Here is a 19,586-nt window from a genome sequence, read left to right as displayed (position 1 = left end):
CTGGAGAAGGGAATGGCTACCTACTCCAGTATTCTGGCCTGGAGAATTCCGTGGACTCTGAAGTCCTTGGGGTCACAAAGAGTCAGACAGGACTAAGTGACTTTCACTTCACTTTAAGTAGCAAGGGTTGGACAATTCAGTTTCCATTTATCTTTCTGACTGAAATCCCTTTTAAAAGCCTATGTTGGCACATATTTTTAAAGAATGTTTATATATATCTATTTGAATGTGTACATATATATATTTGTATTTGTGTATATATATGTGTGTGTTTGTATATATATATATATGTATACTGGATAATGATGTAAAAAATATTTCTGATGATGTAGAAAAATATACCATTATAAGGAGTAATCAGAGATTCAAAAGGTAGTGTTTTATATGACAACTAAAAGCAACCAATGATTTTAGTTTTTACCAGTAAAAACATTATGCTGTATTTTAACCTTATTACAGAGCTAAAGGAAATTATGTTAGAGATCTAAGTGAGGGGTGGATTTCTCATTTCATTTTTTCTCAGAATGTGGAGAGTAAAGGAATGAGAGACCAGCGATTGGACCTTCAGAGAAGAGCAGCAGAAACCAGTGATGATGATCTCATCCCATTTGGCGACCGACCAACAGTATCTCGGTTTGGTGCCATTTCTCGAACTTCCAAAACGATATATCAGGGTGCTGGCCCAATGCAGGCTATGGCACCTCAGGGAGCTCCGACAAAATCTATTAACATTTCAGGTAATCAGAGGTAACCAGATTTTAGAGGGTTCATATTCACAACTGCCAACACTACCTTCTCCCTATTTACCATCAGTGCTCTTCATAATCTTCAGGGCAGTAGTCTTCAAAGTTTTCTGTGGAATTAGCCCTGCAGAAAAGTAATTATAACCTGGGGAATTGTAGGGGTACAAACTAAAATGTCTGTATATGAGGATAACCTATGTGTTTTTTAATAGTTTCATTGTTTTTGTTAAAATAACACATCTTACTTTTTTAAAATTCATACCAGAGGAAAAATTACAAAGACTGATATTTTAGTGGGGAAAAACAAACATCAATACGCTATTACCATTTTGGTAGCCATCTTTGAAGATAACTGTACAGAATATAGCTTTGACTTTTAGACTGTGACTACCTGAAAAGAATCAAATCCATGAATTGCATCATTTCACTGTAAATTACTCTCTTACAGATTATGGTCCATATGGAACCCATGGTGGCTGGGGAGGTTCTCCATATTCTCCTCATCAAAACATACCTTCTCAGGGACACTTCAGTGAGAGGTATTACGTCATTCTTGTAACTTTTACAAACCTTTAAAATTACTCTACTTGCTTTGTTTTTCTGATCAATAGTGTTTTGTTTTTAATAAAATTTAAAATTTATTCCACATTTTCCTTCCCACCAAAGGGAGAGAATATCTATATCAGAAGTGGCTAGTCATGGAAAACCCCTTCCGTCTGCTGAGAGGGAACAGCTACGACTAGAATTACAGCAACTAAACCATCAAATTAGCCAACAGACCCAGCTACGTGGACTAGAGGTACAAGCTTAGAGATATTCCAGTTTTTAAAGCGTTCTCAAAGACATTTTAAAAGGAGGAACTTTTGAGGTTCAATGAACCTCAAACTTTAAAGTCTTTTTCTTAAGAGTTAGTATAGGTGTCCATTTTTCAAAGAATTTTAATACTTTGAAGTTTTCAGACTTCTGGAAATTTAGAATTTCCATTATCTGAGAATAGAAAACATATTTTATATGTTTTATATGTTATTATATATTATATATAAACTCCTTTTATATTTTTATACTCTATAATATTATAGATAATCTAAATTTCCTAGATTATCTAAAATATAAAATAAAATATATAAAAGGAGCTTATATTCCCTGATAACACATTTAAGTTGAGGTTATACGATATAGTTTTTTAATCAATAGATGGTTTTAACTTAATTTTGTTTTTAATTTCTCACATTTTCTTTAATTTTAAAAATTTCTCTTACTTCTTTTATTCCTCAGTATTTTTAGTAAAAGCTCACAACTTTGACCTAAAAAAAAAATCCTCTACATAATAACAATACCTTTCATTAATATAGTTTTTTCACTTTATAAGTTATTATTACATATCTTATTTGACCCATACGGGTTCCTGACACGTAGATTGGGCGAGTGGTATTTTCCTCCCTTTTTGGTTGAAGGATATGAATTTCACAGAGATTGAACATGAACCCAAGTCTTCATACTCCAAGTTCAGTGTTCTTTCCACCATGCTGTCTAGTACTTAAGAGAAACAGAATGTCAGAAGACAAAAAATTCTTGAAATTCTTTAAGTGCCACATCAGAAGACTAGGTTTTGTTTATATTATCCTTTGGATTGGAACATAGACTTTGAATATGAAAAGCTAAAGACAGTCTAGTGATAAATGCATTGCTCTCTCCTGAAGAAAAAGATACTCTTAGAATGTTAGTCTTTATCTTTCTACCAAGATCTTTAATAATATGTAAGGCATTGCTTTGGAAATAAATTTCTAACTGATTCTGCCTTAGACTTTCTTATTAGCAAGACCAGTAGGTAGGATGTTTTGTGTGTTTGCTTGCTTGTTTTTGAGCATGTTTCTGGCTTATACTCTTATGTAAGTGATAAAGTTTAGAAATATAAACCTGTATAGTATTCATGTTTGTCTCCTTTTTCCATTGCTTTATTTACATTGGTCCAAAACTGCTTGCTAATTCCTATTATAAGAAAAAAGAATGCTATGTTTATTATGTTATCTTCAGGTAACTAGTTATTAAAGATTTAGACCTTTAACTTCATAAAATATAATTCTTTACCTTGTTCTTTCATGGGTTTTTATCTTAGTTGAAATTTCCTAGACTGATTTTCTGTTCCAAAAAGTTTCATCATTGTTTAACTCACTGTGGTTAAAAGTCCTTGTCATTATTGAAGTTTCATTGAAAGAAATTATAGAATTTATTTCAGAGAAATTCAGTTAAAAAGAAAAAAAAACACATTTATAGTTTTCCCCCCCACATTTATAGTTGACTTCTCTCTTAAATAAGAAAAGAAGAGTGACTTAAACCAAAGATTAAATTACTGTTCACCAAGTTTAAATCCCCCATCTTTTTCCTTTTTTATTCAAATGGTATTCAAAGAAACAGTGCCTTATAGTTGGATCATTTTTATTGCAAATATATGTGAGTAATAAGCTACTTAAGGCTGTGGTCTGGAATCGGGCCTAGTCACTCTATGCTTGGTGTGAAATGTGTTGAGCTGTGTATGTGCTTGGCTTTATGCACTAGGCTGTTAGTAACAGACTGGTGTTGCAGAGGGAGGCGAACACCTTGGCAGGCCAGTCACAGCCCCCACCACCACCACCTCCAAAATGGCCTGGAATGATCTCAAGTGAGCAGTTGAGCTTGGAACTGCACCAGGTGGAAAGGGAAATTGGGAAGAGAACCCGGGAACTGAGTATGGTAAGTGTTACTGTGGAAAGAGAGAGGGAAAGTGAAAGGAAACCTGTGTGTAGTTGTGTCACTGAACTTGTGGCTCTAGAGTTCTAGAATCATCTAGAGCTATAGAATCATCACCCCAAGGCTAAAATGAGTGATTAATACTTAGAAAGAGTGTCATGAAAATTGACTGCCTTCTTATTTTATCACTTTTCTCCTCATTTATCTATTGGTTTGAGTGTGTTTTTTTTTTTTTGTCTTACTTTTCTGTATTTATAATAAAGTTTCGAGGAAAACAGGGTGCTTATCTGAAAGTTACTAAATTTCTGTTAAACATGTTGGTTAAGGAAGCAGAGGGGATGGCATTTTTTGCAATGCTATGTTATCCAAGGGCTTCCTTGAAGCTCATTTGGTAAAGAATCTGCCTGCAATGTCAGGAGACTCCGGTTAGATTCCTGAGTCAGGAAGATCTGCTCGAGAAGGGATAGGCTACCATCCAGTATTCTTGGGCTTCCCTTGTGGCTCAGCTGGTAAAGAATCTACCTGCAATGTGGGAGACCTGGGTTCGATCCCTGGGTTGGGAAGATCCCCTGGAGAAGGGAAAGGCTACCCACTCCAATATTCTGGCTTGGAGAATTCCATGGCCTGTGTAGCCTATGGGATCGCAAAGATTCGGACACGACTGAGTGACTTTCACATCACATGTTATACAAAGGTATATATTACCAAGTAACATTTCTAGGTTTCACAGCCCTTAAGTTATTGATGACCTGTTTTTTTGTCATGAATGAAATGATGTCAGCATATTCTCTCCTGTGGAATTGAATCCACAGATATGCTTAGGATTTATGTTATGGTACACGAACACTCATTTCAGTAAATTTTGAATCTTAGGTGATTGAAACATTCCTTCAGATTGCATGGTAATTGATATTTCTTTTTGTTGTTGTTGCATAGTTTTCACATTCTTTTAAAGGAAATACATGGGGCTTACTTGTTTTTCTGTTTTCAATAAATGTATTATAGATACATTTGACTTGATTTTACTTTGACTTGATTTTTCTGAATCATCAGTTTTCCTGTGAGATTTTCCAGTGTTTACATGAGACATTGCCCCCTTGTTGCCCATCTTGGATGATGAGCAAGTGGACCATACTCCACTATATTTTTGTGTTGCTGTTCTTTTAATCTGCCTGTTTCTTTGGTCATTTTACAGAACTACATGTGATTTCTGTTCATCACTTTGTATTACTTATAGCTGGTTTCTCCTCCATCTATTAAATAAAAGATAATCAAATTTATTTCCTTTTCTTTCAAAGGAGAACCAGTGTTCTCTGGACATGAAAAGCAAATTGAATACAAGTAAGCAAGCAGAAAATGGACAACCAGAACCACAAAATAAGGTTCCAGCTGAGGACCTCACGTTGACATTCAGGTAAGGAAAGGGACACTTCCATATAGTCTCATACAGTCATGATAGAAGCACTCTCATAAATATAATTTGATTTTTACAATATCATTATTTTGTATACCTTGAGAAAAGAATATTTTTAAATTTGAGAGTTAATAAAGGGGCTTCCTTAGTGGCTCAGTGGTAAAGAACCTCCCTGTCAGTGCAGCAGAAACACTGGGTTCAATCCCTGGGTTGGAAGATCCCCTGGAGAAGGAAATGACACACCACTCCAGTATTCTTGCCTGGAAAATTCTATGGATAGAAGGAACCTGGAGCGCTACAATCCATGTGGTCACAAAGAGTTGGACACAACCTAACAACTAAACAACAAAAAGGAGTTAATAAAACTTATTTTAGAATAAAGTCAAGGTTGAATTATCTGTTATATCCTGTATAGATATACCTTGAATTACCTATCCAGGAAATGAAAATTTCTGCTTCGATCTCCTTCTTCCCCTTAAAACCATTGTTAACATTTTGATGTCTATATACCCTTAAGTGTGCAGGCATTTAGCCTCTTTCACCCACATATCCCCTGTTCTATCCCTCCTGGTTTTTAATTTGGTCTATCCATATCACCCATTAGTCTTCTACAGGTACAGAAGAATACATATCAACTATTACGAACAACCCTGCAAAAAATATATTGTAGTTAATTCTTTGTACATCTTGCACCTTAGGATATTTTGCAGCTAGGGCACTTTGAGGCTTTTAATGCATAGTCCTGAGTTGCCTTCCTGATGATATACAACAATTTCTAATGCTCTGTTGCTTCCAGGCTTAAGTTTTTGTCTGTTTAAATCCATGTGTTATCTTGTCCTAGTAAACCTGCTAAAGCAGGGGTCAGCATTTTTCCTAAAGGCCAAATAGTGAATATTTAAAATTATTAGTCTTACTATCCATGTCAGAACTCTCAGTTCTGCTGTTGTAATGTGAAAGCAGTCATAGACAATATGTAAACAGATGGGCAGGCTGTATTCCAATAAAACTTTTTTACAGAAACAGCTAAACAAAACAAAAACCAGTCACCTAGCTTGTCTTAGTTTGCCAGCCTATATGCTAAAATAAAGCCTGGATATAGAGCTGTAAATTAAAGTTTGAAAGCCATTCATGTATTTTCCATAGTGCTATATAGAAAGGCCCTGTTGATTTTATTCTACTGATAATCAGTTTTCTCTCCTCTTTTAAAATTCCAACTTTTTTTTTTTTTTAATGTTAACAGTGACGTTCCTAATGGATCAGCATTGACACAAGAGAATATCAGCCTCCTGTCCAACAAGACCAGCTCTCTGAACCTGTCAGAGGACCCTGAGGGAGGAGGGGACAATAATGACTCCCAGAGATCAGGAGTTACATCCAGTTCTACTCCCTAAAATATGAGGAGTCCTACCTTTATCTTCTGCTCCTAACCAGTCTGTGGGGCATAGGGGTAGGAGAAGAGATAACTTCTTAAACTTTCTCTGAGAGTGGTCAGAGAAATCCAGGAAAAGCACCGGAGGCAATGTGCACAAACATCACTACTAAAAACAAACTCTGCACATAGTTCACATTAATGCATTTTTTAATTTAAAGAAAAAGAAAATTAGCAGTATCTGCAAGCAGTTCAGATTAAATTTGTTTTTGTTCTGTGAATGAACTTTATTTTAATAACTTTGGACGCCTTGGATCCAGGGCTTTAAAAAAAAAAAGAAGATATTATATATACACTCTGTTTGATTAATTGTATGATCTTAATGAAGTAGATTTTTCTTGTATTTTGGTATTATTACATACCCAGTGTATAATTCCGTACCCCCAGTCCTCTACCACAGACTAAAAGACCCGGCCATTCTGAGAATTCTGTGGTGCTTGAGAAATAGTAATAGACTAGTTGTTAGAAAATGCGCAGCAGAGCAACTTTTCCAAGAGCCATTATTTGGAAGCCATAATTCGCTTTCTTTCTGGGTCACAAGCTTCATGTGTAGGGAGGTTTTTCATATGGCATTAAAACCTTTTGTTTTGCTCAGGAGGACTTTATTTCTTGTTTTTGTGTTTATTTCAGCTTTTCTGAGAAATAATTACCAATTAATTTTTGAAGACCTCATTTTCATATCATGAACCGCTTTCATTCTCTTAATGTAATCAGAAATCCAAGTCAATTTTCGAGTGCTTGATTAGATTTAAATGGAAATTATTTTAAGGATGAACTATAATTTTATTAGCACTGAAAATACATATTTAGTTTATTACCTATATTGAGCTAATGACTGGAAATTCAGAGCAATGCTTTTCCAAGTTCAATTTCTGAAATCATAGAATGTTCAAAAACCAGGACAATCCACAATATTTTAAAACTGCTCAACACTTGATTGAACTTAAAATGAGCAGAGCCACATTATTTCAATGAATGTTTTGTTTTACTCTCAAAAACCAAAAGTACAAAATTCCTATATACTGGAGCCCCTGGCTTTCAAGGAGATTTGGCAAATGAGAACTGCCTAAATCTTAAGGATAGTTTACAAATTGATCAGTAGTTGCTTTTTGGAATCATTAGCACAAGTAGGTAGGTAGTAAGTACCTAGAAGTCAATTTTGTAGATTTGGCTTCACTATACTGAAAAGACTCTTCATGAAAATGTTGAAGAGAATAAGGAATAATTTTTCTCATTTAATTCTGCTGCACATATTCTGATGCCACATGTCTATACTGAACTAAAACCATATAAAATGTGTTTAGTGGGGATTATTTGACATAGTCACCCACCGTATATGTTTTCCTGATTTTCTAGAAATTTCCTTTTCTGGATTATACTGCTAAAACAGAAAGCACTGGTTATGTAATAAGTTACTGCATTGCTTTGGTTGGGTAAAAGCAAGAGTTTGTATTTTTCTTGTTTCTTATTTTCTTAACCCGTAACTCCTGCTGAGGTCATAACCACCTCAGTCTAAGCTCTGTGTCTATCATACTATTAAATGAAACAATTGGGGGGTAAGGGAGGGGGGAGGGTAATACAGTCCTGCCATTGCCTACCAGTAGGAGAGTCCAAACAGAACACTCTTTTGAGTAGCAATTATTTAATTTGCCCAGTCAAGGCACCGTGTTTATATACTATTTCACATTGAATTTGATTATGCCCTACAGACCTGGCTGGTCAAGGATTTGATATACACATATTGGCTTGGGATTCGAGCTTTCTTTTTTATTTAAATAAAAATTTATATATATATATTATATATATACATATATACATAGCTATATCTGTATATATATTGGGTATGTTTTATGGATTTTTTCGCATGAGCGCAGCTGTTGCGATAAAATGACTGATTGGGAGGTAGAAGCACTGAATGAAGATGAGGCATTTTATCAGTTGATATCCCTGTTTTCCTATTTTTTAAAAATACATTTGCTTTTTTGCCTTTTTTTGTTTATTTTGCTTAAAACCCTCTTACATTTACTATTTAAGTACTTATTGTTTTGGGGAGGAGAAGGAGAGAAATTTTATGTCTGACAGAGTCCTGAGATCTTTAATTTCTCTCTCTAACCATGAAAGGCAACATTCTTGGCCTCTAACCTTCTGTTAGGCAGATTTGGGCAGATCTTATTTCTCCTTTGGACATGTTAGATAATTCCTAAATTTTAGGAGCAGTTGGTTCAGTTTGGAATTCAGAATGATTCTGGTATTAAAAAGAAATTTATGGGTGTTGATTTTGTTGAAATATGGAGTAAAAGTAAAATTCCATTTTGGGTATCTGTTGAAACCCCTAATAACTTAAGTTCTGTTGTTCTTGTTTATTTCCTTCAAATACACTCATTCTTTCACCATTTTGATTTTCTAAGCTAGGTAGAAAGATTAATTTATGTTTTCCTGTTCTGAATAAAACCAGAAAGCCACTGTTTTAAACTGACTTAAAATAGTCTCTCTTTTTAAGGTATTTTCATGGAGTGAGGATGGGGGATCTCTTAAATTAGCCTTAATTCCATCTATACCTCTCTAATACTCCACCCTTGAGAGGAAATCTGGGTGGGTAGAACAGCAAGAGGAAGGTATACTGTCCCACTGTGCCTGTAACTCACCTATTTGAGACTAGTTATTTTGCCTTACCCCATGGCAATTCTTACAACTTTTCCAGTGCTCATAAGCAGTTTTAGAAATTCAATAAAACCTCCAAAAATTTTGTTTTTCTCTTACTTTGTTTTCCTTTGCCCCATGATATTTTTTGTCATATGATGAACCTATAGTGGTAAATGGCCTGTTTTGGCAAAACCGTTTGACTTTTTAACTGCTTTTTTCTTAAAATCTGTGAAAGATACTGACTTTTCTGGCTTCTTAGATTTATTCCCAGAGACAGTTAAAACGATGAAGCCAGTCAGATAGGAAATTCCATCTTTAGGCTTTTTACTTATTCAGATGTTAATTTCTTCTGAATTAAAAGGCAATACTCAGACATCTGATGGAAGTGAACACTTTTGAAGGTTAAGGTAGGAGTAATAAGCATTGCTTTCAGTTCTGTTTGGATAACACCATAATTTTATTATAACCAGAGTATAAAAGTACTTTGACCTTTTCTTTATTCAGTGGGTCTTAGGAAAAGGGTAGAAGAACTGAGAATAAGATATCTAGACTCAATTTTCTGACCTATATGTAGTTTTTTCTTCTTACTTACAGATACTGTCATAAGTTCAGTAGCTGCCATGTCTTGGGTAATTTACAGAGGCTGACATGACCAAAGATCCATTCCTTGTTACTTTTCTAATCAAAAGAAAAATTAGTTATAGGTTTCTAGTAATATTCAAATAGACACTATTTTTAATACCAGCTACAAAATACTTAACTACTCAGAAAGTATAAAAATATATTTCATACAGCATTAATATGGCTAATTTCCTTTTCCCATTTTATTTCCCTTTCCTTCTCCTAGTCTTTCCCTTTTTTTTTTTTTCTGTCTGAAAGACCTAAAATTGGTATGATTCTCATTTGCTATCTTGAATATGTAACTCCATCAGATTTTCCATAGGTCTTCAAAGTTGGAGCTTAAAGTTTGTTTTTGTTTTTCTTTTTTCTCTGGCCCTTCTCTATCTTGCAAATTCCCCTTGATTTACCCACTGCCCTCCCCAATCTGCAACAGTAACAGTTTGCTGCCTCAAAACAGAGCATTCAAATGAATTCGCTTAGCCAATAACTTCTGTGAAGTTGCCTTTTCTAATGGTGTTATTACTCAGTGATGCACAAATGTGGTATTTGCCCTACTGGTAGGCAAACAAAGGTCTGGTTAGGAATGGTAACCTGCTGTTTTCTTTAAAGGAGAGCCAAAGACTTGTGCTTTACTCTGTTTTGGTTTGGGAGGAAATAGTAGCCATTTTGATTGTGAAACCTCTTAGTATTCATGAGTTGATTATACTGTGTAGGGAGATATATCTAAAGTTAACTTTTAAAGTTAGCTGGACTTATAAAATATAAAAGTAATGAAAATCCATTAGTTTTTCTAAAACCATGAATGTCATCTTTTATAGTATTGTGTGTAAGCAGGTCCTCCCCCATATACTGAGATTGTCTTGTTATGATAGCTTGTTATATTTTTGTTATTTTACTTGTGCCTATAGGACAGTCTACTGTCAGTATGATCAAGTCTTGGGACTGAGTAAAAGAATCCATGAACATGTGATTGGTGAAAAATAATTAACTGTAGTTAGTACCTGTTAGATTATATTCAGATTCAGAGAAAAAGATTCTTTTCACTAAAGATAAAGAGTACTCGGTTGCTATTGCTTATATATAAATGGTGATAGATGGAGATCTAACCATCTCTTTTCTGCTTTCTTTTTGCTCATTTTAAAGAGTTGAGTAAAGGTTTCATGTATAAACTGTGTCTGTGAAAAGCACTTGTAATGTTTTATATGTCATTAAAAGGCCCAGTTACTTTTTAGGGGAAATTAAGAACCTGTCTGCAAATTAACTGCAGTGTTTAGTTAGGTTTTTACCCTAAAAGTCCAATTGTGTTTTGTTGTTATTGATGATAGATGATTATTGTGTTTGCAAGGTGATATCTTCCCTGAAAAATCTGCCTATCCTTTTAGGTAAAAATTAGGGCATATTTTATGTTCTACATTAGGGATTGAAAAAGTAAGCAGTCTACTGCTGTCGTCATTTTACCTGACTGCGCATTTTGCTGGCCTATATGCACACTTTTCTGCCTTGGACAATTATGGTTTTTATATTTATTTGTGGCTTCAACTCAGCTTTATGAAATTTTCCTGCTGAAATTACTTATTGGGAAGTACAGGTGGATTGCAGTTAATATATTTTTTAAAATTCTTATTTCAACTTTCCTGAACCACTTGGAAAAAGAAAGATGTTTTTGTCAAAAGACACTATTAATTATAGTAAATGCCAGCTACAATTTGATTAAGATTTTCTTTGCTAAAGATGTTTCCACATGTTTTAGATTCTAACTGATAGTAACACTAGCAGCAACCTTACTTAATAAAAAAACTGCCACCACCAAGAAGTAACACCTTTTAATAATAAATATGTTCCCAATGGGTGAGTTTTCAATACTGCACTGAACAAAGTGGGTAAAGATCCCTTTGAAATCCTATTGTGATAAAGGGACTAACCTCACCACTGGAATTACAGAGCTTGTGAGTTTTCAGCCAAACACTGAACTTCCCCTAAACTTTATTCCTGAGCAGAACATCCCGAGATTAATAACTTTTATTTTCAAAAGAAAATAAGTCGCAATAACCTGAGAGAGAGAACTTAAAATAAGCCTCACGACAAAATATTGTGTCCAAAATATGTATTTAGAAAAATAAAATCCTGTGGAGTTTGTTATCCTAATGTATGTTATATACTAGATAAGGTGATTTGTTTTCTTGTATTGAGGTCTCATTGTTTCTAGTTGGGGTTTTTTGTGGTTTTTTCTTTTCTTTTTTTTTTGGTTTTGTTTTGTTTTTAATTTAAACTGTTAAGTAGACAGAGCTCACAAGTCTTTGGCATCCATTCTAGGTTGTACACTCAAGAGTCATCTTATAACTGGAAACTGTCAGGTGGCCCCCTACTTCAACTCCAGCTGATGTATGAAAGGATCAAGAAAAGAATGGAAGCAAACTATTGGGTGGATAATCAGTAGCCTTTTTTTTTTTTTTTTTTTAAGAAATCACCTTTTATTAGCATAATCTTTCTCCACTAATTGACTGCCATTCTCACAATAATATTTGAGCCACCCTGTAATATGTTCCTCTGATTTCAAGGCGTTTTAAGCTTTTGCTTATCATGTTTACATCCTCTGTTCAACTAAGACACTGTTCTGAGAGCTACTTTTTCCAAGTATATTGTTGCCTAAATTTCCTTTATTTCTTCTTCATCCTTTCTCTTCTTCCTACATTCTGGGAATGAAAGGAACTTAGAGGAGAAAAGTTAATTTTTTTTTTTCCCCTCATTGATACATAGGCTTCATTATTTTACTTTATAATAAATCTATGACTTTTTAGAACAACAGAAATGGAAAAAGTGAATTAAAATAATGAACAAAACCTTTCACCCACTTAAACATTTTCCAGTTGTGAGATTCCTCTTCTTGTGTGTGGTTTCTTCCCCTTGTTACCTCTCTTCCCCTTTTCCCCTGACTATAGTCAATTTGGTCTTTAGGCTCATACCAGTCTCCCCGAGACATTCTGCAGTCATTATCACCTTTTTGGGTGGATTTTATTTTGGTTTTTTTTTTTAAATAACTTTTTAATATTGATGCATATTTGCTTGGGATAGAGCTTGTGTAATTTACCAATCGTATTGATTGTATGTGATTGTGCCCTGCAGAGGTATATTTAACAAGACAAAAATAATGTAGGTTAATAAAGGAGCCCATGGATTTGAGTCAGGTTATAAATGACCATGAAATCATTTACAGTTTGAATAGTGAAAATTTATGTCTCCTATTCTTAAATTAGTGCTAGACAGAATATCATTTTTAAAAGTTTTTGTGCATATCTGTTATTTTCCCCTTACCTTAGCTCCCTGTTCTTTCTCACCTGCCTCACCCACCTGTTAAGAATTAAAAATATTGAGCCTTAAAGGGACAGCTCATTTTTAAATTGCTAAAGTTTGTGAAATTGTACTTTTTCCAAGTGTTTCCAACTTTTCTTTAAAAAGTGAAGACAGATAATGAGTTGGAATTTCACAAGCTGTGAAATTAGCATCTGGCAAGCTGTGAAATCTTATTATTTGAAGACGTTATCTCCTGGAAATTCTTTGGGAATAGGAAAGAAGAACCCTGTTTTTGAAGTAGACCATTTCTCTCTCTTTAAAAATCTGTTTATATGTTCAATTTTTAAATGGCCTTTAAAAAAGTGAGGTGGGGAAAAGTAGTAATAGATGTTTAGGACAGGTAAATGCTGGGTCTGAGTAAGTATATAGTCTACTTGTTGCAGGGTTTTGAGAGGATGAGGCCATCTTGTTAAACCTGTGTGCATGCTGTTTATATCAAAGTTGCCACTTTTGTTAAAATGGTGTTATTTTCTTTATTATCTTGGAAACTGACTCAGCCTCATGTTGCTCCAAATTAGTGTTTAAGGCTCCCATAAGTTGCAGATAAAAGGATTATTTTAACAAGTAGAAGGAGGTGATTCGCCTTTTGGTTTGTAAATATATGAAAGTGTCTACAAGGTCTTTATCTGCTTTCTGTCAGCATTTATATTAAATGATAAATTAATGAGGAGAAACGCGTAGTCTTTTTTGTAAATGAGCCTGTGCCATCTTATTCTAACCCCTGGGATTGTGTACTTGTTTGTACCTTTTTTATGGAGTTGTGTTTGTTCTTTAGGTGAAATATAGAGAAGTAGATAATATACACAAACATGTACTCATAGTGCCAGTTTTATAGATTTCACAGGAATTAATCCAACATCACAGTCCAGAATCCTTCATTTGTTATACAGTGACTACACATTAGGAATAAAGGTAATGGTTCTCAGATCCTACAGTCAGGATTTAGTGAGACTCCATGGTTAACCTGCAAAGTTCTGGTTTTTATGCCTTCTCTTAAAAGCAGGACCTTTTTATGCTTAAGCAACAGGGCCTTATTCCGAATACCTTCCTGATGGAAATATTTTTTGTCTTTCTTACTCACTTTTCCTAATTGTCCTGCAGTCCCCACCAATTAATCAGTCCTGACATTTAGAGAGTTTTTAGAGACTACTGTAAAATATACCCTCTTCAAGAACTCAGTGGCTTAAAGAAAAAAGCGGGGGAGGGGAGGGGACTACTTTAGATTAAAAGGAACTTAAGAGATATAAAAGTCACATGCAGTGTGTGAACTTTGGATCCTAATTGCAACAAACCAAACATTCAAAGATTTATATCTATATCTATATATCTATCTATCTATATATATATATATATATATATATATATATAGTTAGGGGAATTTGACTTACACATTGAATACTAGAAAAAACAAAGGAATAACATTTTGTTCAGAGTGATAATAGCACATTGTTATAGAATAAAATGTCCATATTTTTAAAAGACACATAACTGACAGTGGATAGAGTTTCCTTTAAAATAACTAAATATTTTTAAAAGAAAAATGATGTATATTACCAGTGAACAAACGTCACGCCTTCTACCATCAGTTAGCATTAGATCCATTGGTACCATTTTGGACCTCAAGAGAAGTGGCCACAGTAAAAAAAAAAAAAGCTCAGGGGTATGAGGGATGGTAACTATTGCCTAAAATAAAATTGAGGTTGGGAATTCCAAAACCAGACCTACCGTCTTAACCACTTACCCAGGCCCACCCTGCTTACAAGCAACAGGTTACTTTCTGATCCTTTACACTGAGAATCATTGATTAATAAGAGTTTGTGTCTTTGTGTATATTAGCATTTCACTCCCAGTAACCAGCTAGTCTGAATGATCAATTTGTATCTGCTTTCCAACATGGTAGCTCAGTTAGAATGACTTGCCACCTTTATTGGGACCAGCCAGCACACCAGAACTTGCAACTACTCACTGAATACTTACTACAGTATTTACTAAAGTAATTTACTGAGTACACCCCATATGGCACAATACTGTAGAGAACAAAGAATATTCTCTACCCTCAAGGAGCTCAAACTCCAGTTATGGAACTTGATGTGTACATTTAAGGATAGGTAACAATCATCTACAAAACACCGCAGACAGAATTACCAAAGGATCATTGTTGTGTTAGTGGCTCAGTCATGCCCGATTCTGCGACTCCATGGACTGTAGCGCATCAGGCGGATTCTCCAGGCAGGAATACTGGGGTGGGTTGCCATTTGCTTCTCCACCCAAAAGATTATTCATCCACAATTATCTTCAGTAGAAAAAGAGCAAGGAGCTGTGAGACTATACTCAAGGAAGATTTTACCTTGCCTGGCTGGGCAGCAAAGGCTTTCCTGAGACAGTGGCCTTGAAGGTAAGAAATGGCTTGGGGCAGGGTGGGGAGTTCTGGGTGGGGAGGCGGGGGTAAGGAGACTGCTAGTCAGAGAAAAAAAGACGCGTGAACTCCACAAAAAAAGAAAGACTGTTAACGGAAACTGAAAGAAGGTCATTGAAGTGATAAGAGAGAGTGAGACGGCTTCAGATGCAGAGCCAGATCACAAAGCTGGGTTTTATTCTGAAAGTTAAAGCTGTCCAAGGAAGAGTCATAAGTTGGGGAACTAAAGCAACCAGATTTGTGCCTCTTTAGTCATGTTTATTGAATAGGCTCTGTGTCAGCGTGCTTCTCAATCCTAAGGTGAATACAGTTCACCCGGGGCTCTGGTTAAAGTGCAGCTCCTGTTTCAACAGGTCTGTAGTGGGTCTGAGATTGTCCAACAGGCTCCCATATGATGCCGGTGCTGTCTGTCCAAAGACCAAACTTTGGAGTACTGGGGTTTTCTTGATAGGCAATTTTAGAAGCAGAGGGATCCAGTTTCTGCCTATTTTAGTGAAGTGAGTAAGATGTGAGGCATAACGAGGACAACTCAGAGACCACTTAAAGACAAATGTAAGGCTGGAGAAGCATGGTGACTCAGCAAAGTTTTTACATTTGAAGAGTTGGTCCTGAAAGGCTCAGAAGTGTTTGGTGAACAGAGCAGTAGAAGTTCTAAGCCTGGGAGTACATAGTATATGGCCTGGAACAGAACTTCAAGGAGTTAGGGATATAGAAAAGTTTGGTTGAGGGCAGGTCTTGGAAAGCTTTATGTACCCCTTCTGAGTTGTGATTTTTTTCCCTTAGCAGTTAAACACTAGTAAAGATTTTCAACCTGACAGTGACGCAATGATTGTGATTTGAAGTGGAACAGGGCCTACGGCATGGCTTCCTTGGCTCAGTGGTAAAGAATCTTACCTGCAATGCAGGAGACTCAGGTTTGATCCCTGAATCAGGAAGATCCCCTGAGTGGAATGACAGTTCACTCCAGTATTCTTGCCTGGGAAATCCCATGGACAGAAGAGCCTAGTGGGCTACGGTCCCTGGAGTCGCAAAGAGTAGGACACAGCTAAGTGACTAAACAACAACAAAGGGCCTAAGGCAGAGAGCTCAGTTACAAATCTGTTGAACAGACTTAGAGGAAGTGATGAGGGCTTGCAGCAGGACAAAGAAAATGAAAAGGAGGGGAGGAATTTCTGAGACAGTATTTAGCCCATACTTGAGAATAGCACGAGTATGACTGGCATTTCTTAATAGCCAAGTGGGTGCCACCAAAGTCAGCTTCCCGTAATTCCCTTGACCAAGTGCACACCCTGATCCAATATTATCAGGTCAAAGGGAAAAAAATTACAGTATCAAAGCCCTTAAAAAAGTCAGTTTTAAGGAAAACATACAGTGACCTTAGTTTGTCATCATCTTGTTATCCTCTCAAGTCCAAAAATGTTCAGGTTATTAGGATCTAAAGCATGCCCTCTAATTTTCCTCAGTCCCAATGCTTACCGTTATCATCTAACTGGACATTTTGTTAACCTGACAACAAGCTAGACAACTGGATGAACTCCTGGCCTTAGAGCATGATGCAAGCTGTCTCCATAGTGGACTGGCCCATTTCTCTCTGAGCAGCTGGAGGGTTTTGTATCCAGCACCATTCCCTGGTAAGCTGAACCTGTGAAGCCACATGAGATGTGGTTCCTAGAACTTGTTTAGAACTTGTTTCTGTTCAAAGTTAGAAGCCTGCACCTGTACAGTATCTGTTGATTTTTAGCACTGGCTGTTTGGGAAGAACCGGAAACCAACTATGTCTTGATGAGATAAAAGCTGCCAAGCTACATTCATTTCTACCCCCTCATTTCCTCCTCCACCCAGTGCACTTAAATTTGCTAAAGCATCCCTTGGCAGAAGTAGGTGAAAGACACCAGTCACATAATTGACCTGTACTTGTCAAAACATACACTCTTGACTTCAGCTCTACTGCGAGTTTCTGCCTGTTGCTTCTTGGTCTGTCTAACCCATCCTCCCTTTCTCCAGGGAACTTTCTCCCGCTACCTCTAACCTCTGCCTCTGCTGCCTTCTCAGTTTCTCTCTTACCACCTACAAGTTCCTAAACTAAGCAATGAACTTTGACCCTGTGCAGCCCTCTCTTGCTCAACCTTGCAAGAGGTGTTTCTATTCATACAAGGTCTCAATTCCTCTGGATAAGTAATCTTTTTTACTTAATAATCTTAACCTTCCATTTGGGAGAAATTTAAAGTACTTCCTTCTTAATAAGTCAGCCAAGCTACTCTGAACCTGGGTTTCTTCAAACACAAATATTTATTGAGTACCTGGTACATTCAAGACCCAGTGTCATGTGCACTGGACATGTTCAGTAAGTATTTGTTTTTATTTGATTTCCATGAAACTGAAACTCAGCTTTCTCACATTTGTGAGAATTTGGACAAATACTAGTGAGATGCTTTGAGATTAGCTGCCAAATGATAATGCAGGATTTAGTTTGATAAACTTTCTTTCACCTTAATTACTAGATGGTTGTAGCCATCTAGTAAACTAGAAACCCAAGAGAGTTGGAGACAACTCTGTTTTTGTGTGTTTGTGTGCTAGATGTTTTGCCGAATTTCTGTGGAAGAATTAAGCTTTGAGTTACTCAGTAACCACAGCAGGAGCTCAGTTCTACTGTTTGTTCTCTGCCAAGGTCTTACTCTTGGATCCAAAGACAAGAATAAAAAGAAAAGCCCAGGATATGGGGTAATGGTGAGGACCAACTCGATTTCCTGCTCACAGGAGTTACTACTGAGACCAGAGGCAGGGCGAGGGAAAGAGGAGTTTTATATTTGATTACTGGCCTCGAAGGAAGCATTAAAGAGAGGATGATGGATTGTTACATTCTTTCCTCTCCATGGCTCCTCAAACCTACACACAGCGCAAAGCATAGAGAGGCCCTCTGAGCTCCTTCCAACCTTGTTTATTCTCAGCATAGAAGTAGTGCTAATTTTTATCTAATAAAAGTTCCAAAAGTCTGCCTCCACTTCCAGAAACGGTTAGACGTTTCCATGAAGAATTTGATTTTAAGGTACGCAATTGTTAAAATACCTCACAGGGCTTTCCTGGTGGCTCAGTGGTAAATAATTGGCCTGCCAATGCAGGAGACAAGGGATTGATCTCTGATACGGGAAGATCTCACATGCCACAAAGCAACTAAGTCCATGTTCCACAACTATTGAGCCTGTGCTCTAGAGCCCACATGCTGTACCCACTGAAGCCGGTATACCTTAAAGCCCGAGCTCCACCGCAATAAAGCCACCACAATGAGAAGCCCACGCATTGCAACTAGAGAGTAGCCCCTGCTCACCACAAGTAGAGAAAGCCTGCATGCAGCAATGAAGACCCAGCACAGCCAAAAATAAGTAAATACAGTTATTTAAAAAACACTTTACAAAATACTAATGACTCTGTGTGTGTGTGTGTGTGTGTGTAGACAGAGATAGAGACCCAAATTAGTTCACCCAACATACCAGCTGCTTTTTCCTTTGCTCATCAAACCAGTCTAAGATGTACCAAGAGGAAAGGGACTTGGGGTCATCAAAAACTTCACAATGAAAGCCAAGCGGAGTTGTGTACAAGAGAATTAAAGACTGGGCTGGTATTAAAGACCCCAAAGGACTGCCTGGAAAAATCACTTTTGGAATGTGCCTCAAAGACAAATGCTCTGTGATAAAATTTGGGTAGACAAAGGAAATAGTGGCAGCCCCTGAGTTTGCTTCTGGGCCCTGGATTTTGAGGGACTCCTGGACAAACTTGATAGAGACTACTCAGAGGAGGGGCTTCCTTTGTGGTTCAGACAGTAAAGAATCTGCCTGCAATACAGGTTCCATCCCTGTATTGTATTGTTCATCCCAAGGGTCAGGAAGATCCCCTGAAAAAGGGAATGGCATCCCACTCCAGTATTCTTGCCTGGGAAATTCCACGGACAGAGGAGCCTGAAGGGCTACAGTCCATAGGGTCGCAGAGTCAAGACGCGACTGAGCAACTAGATAGTGACTTAAACCCTGCCTCAAGAAAAACAATTGGACACTGTAAGTTTTAACCTGGGAAAACAGACTTTTTCTTTGTGTGTGTGTGTGAATTTTTATTTGATTCTAGGTAACTTTGGTTTGTTCAGGGTTTGTTTTTTTTTGACACGGACCTTTTAAAATTTTTTTTAATTTAGATATTTATTGGCTTTGCTGGGTCTTCATTGCTGCTCAGGCTTTTCTCTAGTTGTGGAGA

General features: G+C 36.6%; 1 protein-coding gene across 2 annotated transcripts in view; it reads left to right on the top strand.

The window, feature by feature from the left end:
* The window catches only part of RC3H1 (ring finger and CCCH-type domains 1), a 37,145-nt gene extending 30,870 nt beyond the window's left edge, over window positions 1–6,275 (top strand). The window contains exons 14-19 of one of the 2 annotated variants that reach the window (XM_068986129.1): window positions 524–737; window positions 1,192–1,282; window positions 1,410–1,542; window positions 3,327–3,473; window positions 4,769–4,884; window positions 6,125–6,275. In XM_068986129.1, coding sequence (XP_068842230.1) covers window positions 524–737; window positions 1,192–1,282; window positions 1,410–1,542; window positions 3,327–3,473; window positions 4,769–4,884; window positions 6,125–6,275 — 852 coding nt within the window. Of the gene's footprint in view, window positions 1–523; window positions 738–1,191; window positions 1,283–1,409; window positions 1,543–3,299; window positions 3,474–4,768; window positions 4,885–6,124 lie in introns of both variants that reach the window. The other variant, XM_068986128.1, reaches the window with a different exon arrangement.
* The last annotated feature ends 13,311 nt before the right edge of the window (window positions 6,276–19,586 follow it).

This window comes from Capricornis sumatraensis, chromosome 14 (assembly GCF_032405125.1).
Source record: "Capricornis sumatraensis isolate serow.1 chromosome 14, serow.2, whole genome shotgun sequence".
Lineage (NCBI taxonomy): Eukaryota > Metazoa > Chordata > Mammalia > Artiodactyla > Bovidae > Capricornis > Capricornis sumatraensis.
The sequence above is the reverse complement of the archived record's forward strand: the minus strand, read 5'-3'. Positions and strand labels throughout refer to the sequence as shown.